The sequence below is a fragment of the Micromesistius poutassou genome (genome assembly GCF_964030765.1).
Source record: "Micromesistius poutassou genome assembly, chromosome: 10".
Classification (NCBI taxonomy): Eukaryota; Metazoa; Chordata; class Actinopteri; order Gadiformes; family Gadidae; genus Micromesistius; species Micromesistius poutassou.
In genome coordinates, this window is record NC_140280.1 from 17,866,144 (window position 1) to 17,878,680 (window position 12,537).

General features: G+C 44.5%; 1 protein-coding gene across 3 annotated transcripts in view; it reads left to right on the plus strand.

The window, feature by feature from the left end:
* The window catches only part of cadm1a (cell adhesion molecule 1a), a 252,300-nt gene that overhangs the window by 167,133 nt on the left and 72,630 nt on the right, over positions 1-12,537 (plus strand). For 2 of the 3 annotated variants that reach the window (XM_084474647.1, XM_084474649.1), the window contains exon 2: positions 2,361-2,378. The exons of the other annotated variant lie outside the window; for it this stretch is intronic. In XM_084474647.1, coding sequence (XP_084330773.1) covers positions 2,361-2,378 — 18 coding nt within the window. The remainder of the gene's footprint in view (positions 1-2,360; positions 2,379-12,537) is intronic. 3 annotated transcript variants of the gene reach the window in all.

Below are 12,537 nucleotides of genomic sequence, written 5' to 3' on the forward strand. Positions count from 1 at the left end.
AAAACGTTTGAAAAAGATTGCACAGGTCTTTAAGCTTATTGTTTTTGCATTTACATGATGAATCTATAAAAAGCAATACGGCACAAAATATTTCTGAAAACGTTCAAATAACTTGTGGGTATTTTGGCTCGTTGAGGATCCAGCGATAGATCCTTGAAAAAATTCTCAAAAACAAAGGACGCGAAAAGGGCGCAAATTTCTGAATGTTCTCAACATTGGAACAGTGCTTGTCTGCGTTCTATGACATAGCGTCTTTAAAAGGGCGGCTGTTGAGCATGCTTCCTTCACATTGGGAAACAGCCAAAGTGAGCCGTGAAAGAGAAAGTACTCATTCGGACAACTCAAATAACACCGCCTTAGAAAGAATAAACCCCTAATACGAGATGTTTAAAGTTGACACAAGAAAACAAAATCCTGGTGTAGAACAATCCTCACTTAGTTGCTGATGTGACCGGAACCATATACACACACGCACCGTGCATTTTACAAACCTGCACGCACACGCACAAAAATACATACCCATTATACAACCACATGTAGTTTTCCATTCTCCACACTTGATTTACCGTTGTCTCCACTTTAATAAAAGAAAGACAATAGGATCACTGCCATTGATAATTACTTTTTAATGTGCCACACTCATCATGTCCAATTTCATGCCCCTTAGGCAGCTGATCACAGATTTAATCAACACATTATTGCTTGCTACACTTAAAGTCTGGCTATCGGGAAGGGATTCCTTTAAACCTGTGTGGGATGTGGCGGGGTGTGGGTGTGTGTGTGTAGGGGGGAGTTGTAATACAAAGACCAAAAGTGAGGGGTGTGTGTGTATGTGTGTGTGAGTTTGGGGAGGGGGTTTGTGATTTGCCTTGCATGTGCATCCAATCTCTGCTGCGTCTCTCTTTGATAGACATTTAATGTGCGTTCCAGGCCATTAGGCAAGGGCTACTGTTGAGAATGAGTTCACATTAACGCAAACCGGGCGCCGGCGGTACAATGTTGCGTAACGCTAAAGTTGTTCACCGTGTTGTCAGCACAAAAGAATGACTTTCCTCTGGCCCCACGTAAGTTATGTTGACAAATCGAAAACGACGTAGGTTGCGTTTTAGAGTCAGAACCTCTGCTTAAATATCCCCCCAGAGGTTCAAAAACTAGGTAAATATTACTTATTAGTTCTGCGCTACCCTCAGGTGTTCCTCTCCGCGTTTGTGACTGAGTAAACAACTGTATTTATAACTTCAAACGACCCGCGTTGCCTAAATGCAGCACGTTTATAATAATTGAGGTGGATGACATCACTCGGAGTGCAGAACAAATCATCGTGTGGATTGTGTGCAACATAAACATGTCAAACTTCAGAGCTGCAGCTCATCTTCAGACATTTCTCTCATGTCTATCTTTAGTCACGACTGTTCATTCCCTTGTCACTCTATCACACAAATACCCCAACCCCCCTCTGAACCTCCATATTTGACACAACACTGTGATATAAATTCATCATCTGTTGTAAAGGGAAATGGGGAGTTTAGTAATCAATACCCGCCCCTGAGCAGGGAAACAGTTCAACACCTAGAAAGGAAGTCAGTGGCTCCATGCTTGTCAGGCTGGGGCTAAGCAGGGCCAACACTATGTGTTGCAGAGCTCGGAGAGAAGGCAAAGTGGCCATCTAGTCGAAATCAAGAAACCCAAGTGGATTGCAAAACACAATGGTTGATTGGCTTGATGACTTTGTATAATTTTGTACCCTTTTTCTATTATATTTGTGGACTGTTTTTGTTCCAGCACATTGGCAAACTCTTTCCTTACCTGTTTTGAGCGTACTTTCCTCCAATAGGAATGCTGCTCAGGCATAGACGTAATAGATATGAATGACATGATGTGAAATTGGTGAGCCCACACTTGGCGGTTGTTGTGTGCCCCTATCCAGGGCGTCACCAAAGCCCACAATGCTTGATAGACCTCATGGACTCTTGTTATGGAGCTGCACTAAAGTGTACTCAAAATACCCACCTTTATTTTTCCTCTGAATGTGGACTCGTGGTCGTAAAAAGCTGTGATAATGTGTGACTCTATGAAAAGAGGTCACAGTCACAACCTCATGACCTGTGTCGTGCTCGGCATGTGTGTTGTCCAACAGTGGTCTTATGCTTTACAATCCCCCTGTGTGCTCTTTGGCTTCCACTGCCTGCCCTGCACGCTCCTACTGTATACATGCACTTGTGATCTGCTGGGTTTGTCCTTGAATGCTAATCCCCTCTCTCTCTCTGTTTCTCCCCCCCCCCCCCCTCCCTCCCTCCCCCTCCCTCCCTCCCCCCCTTCTCCTCACCATTGGTCAACCTCCTCCACCTCCTCTGTCTCAGGAGCGGCTCAGTACCCAGGTAAGACCTGTCCCTCTCACCTTTTATCCCCTCCAGTGTTCCGTTCCCCTCGCCCACAGGCCTTCTCTCTCACTCACTCCACCTAGGTGTGTGTGTGTGTGTGTGTTTATGTGCTTGTAGGTGTGTTTGTGCCTTGTCTTTGTGTACGTTTATGACTTGTCGGTGTGTCTGAATGCACGTGTGTGTGTGTGTGTGTGTGTGTGTGTGTGTGTGTGTGTGTGTGTGTGTGTGTGTGTGTGTGTGTTTTGGCCGCTACCTACCTGCCATTTATTCTCTCGTCCCCCTCTCTTTGCACTTCCTCTGCATCAGAATATGCTCATCCGTATTTCTGTCTCCTCTGCTGCCTGTTTCAATTTGAGAGCTTATGATGCCACCGACACCACTGCTACTGGCTGATAAGTCTTTTGACGCCTGACAGAGTTACAGTCCTGAGCAATACACTCCCAAAAACACATCACAGTGCTTACGATGATTGTCTGTCCATATTTGTGTCTGTCTCTTTTGTGTCCGTCTTATTGATTGTCTGCCTGTTTATCATGGAAGTCTGTGTGTATGTCGCCATGTGTCTGTAGGTATATGTGTCTGTCTTTTTGTCTGTCTTTATGGCTCTCTGCCATGTCTGTCTCTCTGCGTCACTGCGTCTGTTTGTCTATCGGTTAACTGACTTTAAACTGAATTCCTCCCCTCGGAGATCAATAAAGTACTCTTATCTTATTATTAACATGCACATGCACTCAATGACCCTGACTGGAGTGGATTGTTCAAAGAGATACTGGAGAAATATTTGTGGCCGTGATCTATTCTGTGATGATAAGTCAAACATTATTGTGTTAGATCCTACATCACAGGGTAACAGAGAACCGTAATGGCAACAGTATAATTCTGGTGCCATCTTAAAATAGATTAATGCTGTTCTGTGAACAGATGCACAAAAGCAATCAGCCAAGTAAATTGAGCCATTGAGGTTGAAGCCAAGATGCTTTGTAAAGGATCGCAATTATTACCTTGTCTTATTATGATATCCAGATCATTTGGATGATAAGGAGGTGTGGCTGAGACGTGGTCAATGGATCTGACGCACACAGTAGTAAAGAGATACAAATATCACCTTTTTGATTTGAGATTCCAATATCAATGTCATGCTATGTGTACAAGCAGAAACATATTATAGTCATATTAATAATACATAATCAAAAACATTTAGTGTTCAATTAACTAAAATTATGTATTCTGTGGCCTTCATCACTGAGAACTGGGCTTAGAAAGTTAGTCTTCCTTACCTAAACCAGTTCCTTTCTAGACACGGTTCAGACAACGTTTGCACTCAAAATCGTTTGTCCAAACCCCATCACCCAACCATAGACAACTGGCTAGTGTGTTGGTACACAATGTGACACAGCAATTGTGTACCAACACACAGCAGACACAGCGATCTCACTGTGTGTGTGTGTGTGTGTGTGTGTGTGTGTTTGTTTGCCTCGGTTTGAGGAATCAGACGTTAACGGGTAGCTCATCACACTGGCATTGCCGCTAGTGGTAAAAGTAATGGAAAATGAATGAGAAAGTCTGTGATGTGAAGCGGTGAAGGCTTCTTTCTCTCTTTCTCAGGGTCTTGAGTGGTCACAAGCTGTTTCTTCTGATGTCCCTGTTTCTCTGGAGCAAACAAGGGTTGTTCTTAGGTGGCTGGGATACGACTTTAGATGCTTCTTAGTTGGCAGTTGTGTTTTAGATGATTGGTGCCAGTGGACTTGACCGTTTCGCTCTTCAAAGCTCTCGGCAAAGTCCTTATGGGCTACTCGGGGAGTACACGGTTTCTCCGAGAGAAAATACTTGAACCGTTTATTTTGGTATGTTTCTTGCTTTACAAAAACTGTGTTCTCCTTCAGTTTTGTTCAACACACGTAAATCAGAAGCATCAAAATAGATGAGGATTTGTTTGAAAAAGGTGCCAAGAGGATACAAGGGAGACTGTGTACAATCTAGTCGACTGATTAAAAAACACACCATTAAAAAGTTACATCCAAAACTCTCCAAACTTGCCAAAAGCTAATCCCCCAACATTTGTTAGCCCAGTGTATCATAGAAACACAGTCATGGAAGCATTATGCATGCATGGTAGCATTATCCATCCAAATAGTGGCTGCTCGCTAAATCCATTGTAGGCTTTCACTTAGTATACCAACTCCAACCATGCAGCCTGTAACACTTTTAGCAGCCAGAATTCAGGTACGGAAAAGAGAGAAATAGCAAGTGAGCAGTCAACAGATTTCACATCTTGTTCCCTTTTGGTCAACAGAGAAAACAAGTACCAATCATCACTGTTAGCCACTTGATGGTGGTTCAGGTTCCATTTAGTGCACCTTCCTGAACCCTGACCGATGTATTATAGTGGAACTGTGTTTCATAATGTGGAACTACTGCATTTTTGTGTTGCATTTACGACAGCTCAGAACAACCTTTGTACTAAATAAAGTATAATAATTGTCCAACATTTACATTTTTTATGTAAAGCTGGGCATTATTATGAGGTTATTTCCTCAACCATGTCATGAAGACACAATCCTGGTCTTATTCGTGGTGGAAACAATGAAATCACTTCAAGTGTTTATTTTCCCCCAAGATTATTGGATGTTTAATATGCAATCTGTTCGTATAATTCATTTGCATCATTTGAAGCCAATTTAGGGACTTTTTCTAATTGTGAAATTAATGAGTTCTGAGTTGTTTTTGAATGCAGCATGGCTCTGCCAAGGTCCCCAGACCCCCTCACTTCCTCCTCCCTCCATGTCACGCAAGAACTATTCTTCAGCCCAGTGAGGTTGTCACTTGGATAAACCGATTCCAACATATACATTAAAAGCCGAGCCTTGTCCCTTGCTCGGCAAATAAAGATGGAGCAGCTGTTTTTTTTCTGATATGATGTCCTTGTGTGTTTTCTGTTGATCAATGGCAGGGGAACACACGAGGAAAGATTAGAAATCAGAGGGGCACAGTGGGTAAACAGCAGCGCTCATATCTCTGTGTGCTCAGGCTGGGCATTCAGACACTGAGGCAAGCAAGGCGTGTACCAAGATGCACACGTAGACACAGGGCTGGATCGCTCGTACGTCATCAAGGTCTCTACATGCATGTTGCCCCATCCATGCAGAAGCCTTGATTGGCCATGTTTAATTTCCCTGGCTGTTGATGCTCTATTGTTACGTACACGCCACTGATTCATCGGTAGCGGCCCACTACAGCCCAGTCACTCAACACACAAAGGATTGCTTTATTTTTTTTTCAGGTCGTCAAACGATATGCAAATTCCAATGGGATGTTCGTGGTATTGTACATTGTACAACATTGCATTGTTATCTCTCTCCAATACCAGAGTGATAGCTCTTGTCTTGGGCGTTAGTCTACATCCATGAATTTGTCGGATATCTTCCAGGTCCTTTGTGGGAACAGGCTGCAGACGGTAATTTTTGAGGCCTTTCTAGTGCCTCCCTAGGATGTATCGACTTATTGTTTCATATCTCTCAAGATATGAATTATGACACCTCTCTTTTATAGACTTTTGCCAGGAACAAATGGAGATCCATCTTCAGACGTATGATTTCAACATGTTTCTTATTTTTGATTTGAACAGAAGTGTGCTGTGGTTCAAGCATATAATAAAGCCAATTCCACTGACATTGTGTCATCGTGAAACAGTTTACGCTTATTAAGTTTTATACTTATTAAGTTTTATTGTTTTATACGTGAACATTACCGATGCCGCCATTACACAGTCGCATTGTGTATAGTTCAGATTCAAAGTTCCTGGAGTTTCATTACATTCCATCCACATGGTTAGTGTGAGTCTTTGCTTGGCAGCCTTGCATGCAGCTGGAGAGCTGGTGCCCTGTTTGCTGGTTTGGTTACGAATCAAAATTGAGTCGACCCCTTAAGGATATACCTTCATAACCTATGACAAGAAAGGGAGAGGCTATGAGCGGTCTGTAGTCGCCGGAATGAATGCAGTGAAAACACAGAAGATAAGAATTAGATAAAAATTCATACTCTTGGCGAGATATGCCAGGGTTAGATGTTCGTCCTATGGGTTTGATTGAAGGGGTGAATGCGTCTTGCGCATGTTGGGTGTGTAGGCCTACACATGTGTGTGATGCGCGTGGTTCATGGGTGACGAATAATACATAGACTAATGCAAATTAGTGAGTGTGTGTGAGAGAATTTGCTTAGCATACAACTCGTTCACATCATTCTTCCTGCTTGCTATTATCACATGTCTAAAAATACCTGCTGATTATGAAATCTCTTGGTGCTTTTTTTAAAATTAAATATTGATATTTGTTCTGTTCTGCAAAGGCTGTAATCAATGACTGTTCCACAAGAGGAAAAGGATCAATGAAGACCAACCAATATATATACTGTGTATATATATATTGTGTATATATATATATTGCAGATCATGTTTACCTCTGCTTGGCAAAAGGGGACCTAGGACCATAGAAATAAAGCCCCAGCACACAGTCTATGAGCCTCACTGATGATCCACACTCCCACAGGCCGTTTGGCTATACAGGGCTGATCCAGACCATAGGATTTCTATGATCTGGAGGTGTTCACAGACCTGAAGTAGACCCACCTCAGCCACGTAAGAAAGTGTGCTGTTCACCGTAATGAACTATTCCATGAATTGATTGCATAGAAAGGCCATCCGAACAACGTTGTGAAAAGTGGTCCGAACTATTTTGTGAAAGCTCGTTCATACCACTTTTTCTATTCATCACATAGGCCTACTATGGTGCCGTTCAGGGTGTTGGTAGTTTAGCCATGTTGGAGAAAAACATATATACAGTAAATGAAGGCATTTTCCAAGCACAAAAGAAAACTGTGCACCTCCTGAATAGTTGAGAAGGGGTGGTGGGAAAAAAAGGTGATAGTTACAGGGAAAAAAACTGATTTAATAATAATAATAATCCCTTTCTAGGATTTTTACTACCCCCACATCCCAGTAGAAAGCCCCAGTAGTTTACAACACACAATCCCAGACTGCATCTGCCGGATCAAAACACCAGCACTTTGTGGCCCGTGTGCAGCCCCATCCTGACCAGTTATTATCTCACAAATCACTTACCCTGGCAGGTAGCTGCCCGACTTGTGTAAATAGGGAGAGGGCGAGTGAAAGCAAAAGGCTTTTTTTATGTATGCTGAAAGAACCCCCTGAGGCACAAGCGGTGGATAACTGCCTTTAAAAAGCCGAGAGCAGGAGAAAAATCCAGAGATGGGACACGGAAGGCAATACTTTTTGTCTGTGTCACGATCACCCTATTTAAGACACAATATATATATATTCATATTCCAGTAAGGCTAGTACAGATTTTCACAGGAGGGATCCCACAGCTGTTTATTATGAAATCCTTTGCATTCCCTCAAGTCTTTGTCAGCCTTCAAGGAGTTATGACTCTGAGTGGGAGGAGGGGGAATATGTATTATAAGGTGAATATAAATACCATTACATTAGTGGTGGGGGAGCTACTCCGTGGATGCTGCTTCATGCACCACAGGGGCATGATGGTGGTCGCGCATATCAGTGCTATTATGTTTTCTTTAATTGCTCAAGTTCCTTTTCATTCAAAGTGGGCCCGTGAACTCATGATATTCTCCACCGAGCTATGTGGAGCTCGGTGGGCGAATGGATGGAGAAGGAGCACATGTTCTCAATGGCCCTCTAGCTTCAAGCTGTGATCCCATGTCCGGTCTATATCTCCTCAGGACCGCAAAGCTTGAATATGCTCTGTAATTGCTTAATAATTGCCTCATGGTTCTTATGTTCGATACAAAACGCGTCTGCTTAGCACAACCTAAACAGCCTTTTGTAAATTTTAACATTGTTTCATCAACAAGAGCCCCATATGGCAAGAGCGTCTGGGGGTCAGCCCCTACACACTTTCATTAATGCAAGAAAGCTTATTTGGGCAGAATTAATGATGGCTCCCCCATCGTTTTCATCCTGCCCTTGCCATCTGAGCAACCCTGCTGATTCGGCCCAAACGGATGCTCGTAACAGCCGCGTCTCGATGGCCTGCGGTCACCTGAGTCACCTTGTCGGTGAGCCAGCTCTTTTAGCTGTGGGTTTATCCCTTCAAATCCCTTCGTAGCAAGTGTGAACGACATGCAGATCTTAAGTGTTTGTAAATTAATGCATGAATGCGTTATGCGTTGAGGAATGCTGCCTTAGAATACAGTTGAAGGGAGCTTGGTGCTGGAATGCCTCCCAGATGGCAATGAGCAAGGCAGGCAGGCAGGCTGGCGTGTGTGACACCCACAACCCCGGTCTCTTGTGGGTGCATCCCCCCGCCCCCCGGGTACCACCCTCCTGGCCCCTACCTATGAAGAGCAGCCTCGCCTCCAAAATTAATCCTCTTCTTCCGCAGGACCTTTGTTTCTCATCCAAGAGATAGCTGCAAGAATATTTTGGTATTTCCATGTGTGATAATTGAGTGATGTGGGTGCTAAGCAGGCATGAGTGTGTGCTGTTAACGCAAGACCAAAACAACCTCGCTGCCAGATGTTTTGTATTTTGCGATTCTCTTTTCTGTTTGATTGTTAGCCAAGCCGTGTTAAGTATGAGACTGTGGCCCGCATGACATGCCTGGTGCAGAGATCACATTCCGCCTCTTGGATGTGTGTGTGTGTGTGTGTGTGTGGGTGTGGGGGTGGGGGGTGGGGGGGGGGGGGGGGGGGGGGATGTGTGGGAGTGGGTTAGGAGCCGTGATTGTGAGTCGGTGATTTCTAGCTGCTGCCTACTGTGCGCTTGCCAATATCCAACTGGTCTCCATACCAGAACAAGAACAAATCAGGCCAAGTCTATTATTATGTCTTTCCCTGTAAAGAAAGGGTTTATGTATTCATATGTTGAATGGCTTTGTTTGTGTTGGATGTTGTTGTTGTTTTGAAATCCAGGTTCTGAGTCTTGGGACTTTCTGTGTTTTTTAGTTTCAGTGTGAGGACAGGCACAGGATCATTGATATTAAAATGTGTAGTCATGAAGATGCTCTCTGTAGCTGTTATCCAGCACAAATGAAGTGCTCAAATAAGACACACAATACACACTTCATATTGGATAGTAGAATGTTTTTCCAAAGGGAACATTAAAGCAAAAGATGGTATTGACCCAATGTCCATTATTTAATGTTTACATCTGGTGATGAAACAGCCATTATTAACGAATGATCTTCTTAAGATAATCGTCCCTGAAATCATCCGTAATGTATTCTACATGTGCTCCCGCTGAGTAAATATCCACCATCTGAAGAAACATCAAATTGGGTGAACCAGTGTGCGTTGCCATGACACAAGGCGGTGTAGAGGGTCAGGCGTGGATGTTGTGGACAAAGAAGGATGATGCACCCGGTTCTCTGTGCTACCGCAGTGCCCCCCCACCCACCTCCTCCCTCACATCCAATTCAGCATTATTCATATGGCCAGCCTCCCTCCTCTCCCCCCCCCACCCCGTCTCCCTGTTCATTTACCCTGTCCTGCTTTCTACCCTTTTTTTCCCTCCTTTGCTCTGCACTCTCTCTCCCTCTCCCTCCCACCCTCTCCCACCCTCTCTCTCTCCCTCTCTCTCTCTCTCTCTCTCTCTCTCTCTCTCTCTCTCCCCTCCCCCCCACCCACCCACTGCCTTTCAGCCTAGCCTTCCATAGATCTCGTTCTCTCTTTCAAACACACGCACGCACACACACACACACACACACACGAGAATAGGCTCCATCTGTAGCTGCCCCTCCGCTGACACATTAATCACCCGCACCCCAACGCTCCGAACCACCCCACACATACCCACACCGTAACACACATACACACACGCGCGCCCTTTCAGATAAACAGGGCAAGTCTTCTACATGTAAATGCATGAGCTGCCATGTGACTGAAACATTTCTGAGAGAAACACACAGGGGCACAGGGAAGCTTGCAAGCCGACACACGCACACACACACACACACACACACACACACACACACACACACACACACACACACACACACACACACACACTGAACATCCCGCCCACCACTCAAGTGATCTTGACTCTTGGCTACAGCTAACCTCCCCCCCCTCCTTCTGCCTCCATATCTCTCTCTCTCTCTTCTCTCTCTCTCTCTCTCTCTCTCTCCACCCCCTCCCCTCTCTCTCCCATCTAGCCGTGGCTCTTGCATGACCCTCTTATTTTCCTCGTCATTAATGACACCGACAGCTGACACTGGTGTGCTGCTTCTCTCCTCCCTCCCTCCTCCCTCTCACTCCTTCCCTCTCTCTCCATCCACCTGTGCTTACCCCCACCCCCCCCCCCTCTCCCACCCCCACACCCCCACTCCCACCCCGCCCCCCCGTCTGGATCTCATTCTGGCAACAAAACACTCTCTCTCGCTTCCAACGCGGGGCACAACAGATGAGGGCTGACGTGCGCGAGTGTGTGTTCGTGCCATAGGTGGCTGGGAGATTTGGGTCGCAGCCAAGTGTGATTCAACGTGGCGATACGATGTGTTTGTAAAATATTTTGCTAAAATATTTAGAAGAATGGACAAACAGATCAGATGGAGACACACGTTGTGTTTTTGGTATCTGGTATTTATGGAGTTATTGCTTGCTCAGAATGTATTAGTTGTTTGTTAAAATGTAGCATTAGGCTTCAGGTGTGCTCTGTATTGGTGCAGGCTGTAGCAAGGGCCTCCACTGTGAAGAACCCATTTCCTAATGGTGTTTTCAGTAACCAAAATGCATTTGCACTGATTTGAACATTCTCTTCTTTTCACCATATCTCCCAACTAGCCACACATGTTCCGTTAGTGTGCTTGAATTAAATTGAATTAAATATATATGAAAACCTCAACACATTATTTTGATGTCTTTTTTTTATCACAGTATCCACAGATATTGTCAATTAGATGGTACATACATGGTAAATGCATTTGAAATCTAAAGCAGTGTTCCCGACCATCCCTAACCCTCCATGTTTTTTCTCTCTTAAGTTTAATCTAAATGTCTTAAGTTTAATCTATCTATGTCTTAAGTTTAAGTTTAATCTAAATGTAGGCTACATTTCCCTACAAATGTTCCAAGGTTCAGTCGGTCTGTACTCGTAATCGGGTCCCACATAAACCCCAGCTCCCTGGCGACTTCCTCACTGAAGGCGTGGGGGTCGGTGTGCTGACGGAGCAACACCCTATTTGTTTCTTTCTCTGGCCAAAGGAATTGATTGTCTGCCGGGCCGGGAGGGTTAGCTAGCGTCGAGTGGGACGGGGGCCGATCAGAAAGATATAGTGGTGCCTTTCGTTTTTTCCTGTGCCGTTGAGGGCATAGATTGTAATCACTGCCCTCCAACAAATACTAAGCAGAGAGGACAAAAGGTGTTTCTTTGGTTTCCTCTGTTATCTCGCTCGGCGTTATCTTTTAGGGTTTTGTCTTCGTTTTTTTCAGTGCTGTTGTGGTTGTTGGTCAATAGCGGTTAGCAACGAACTTGAGCAAATGAATGTATCTATTATCATGGAGTATTTCCAGAAGGCCTTCTCCTGGTCCTCGGCCATGTGCACCACATGGTATTTAACCCTTCCCAGAGGGAAGAGATATCATGTAATTTCACAAATGAGCCTATGGGAAGCTGTGTTTTCAGTGATATGGTTACTCCAAGCTTTTCCTCCCTATGCAATTCAATTAGTATGATGACATGGGTAAAGGTGGGGATGACTTTTGTAATATAGAGTTCAATCGTACAGCTGTTGCATATCAAATCCATTCTAGCCTAGAGAATTCTTACATAACCTTGCAAATCAATCTTTGTCTGAGTTCTGCATCCTCTACTCTGTCAGAGTGAGTGGGCGGGAACTGGTGTGTCGAGAGTGCATGCGTGTGAGTGGGTGGGTGATGTCTGTGTACATACATGCAGTCACAGCTCCTTGCATGTGTCTCTTTGTAATCCCAGAAGCTTTTTCTGTGCACCACTGAATCATTTAAATCAATCTACGGTTGCATATCAGTACACAAAACGCACAAAAGTTATTTACAGCTATCACAAACCAGGGATTGTGAACTGCATTGACCAGGGTAATGCAGCAGGCGATGCCTCACGTGTCTGCGCGGGTCTCCCTGTGGATTCTCTTGTTTTTCTGTTTTA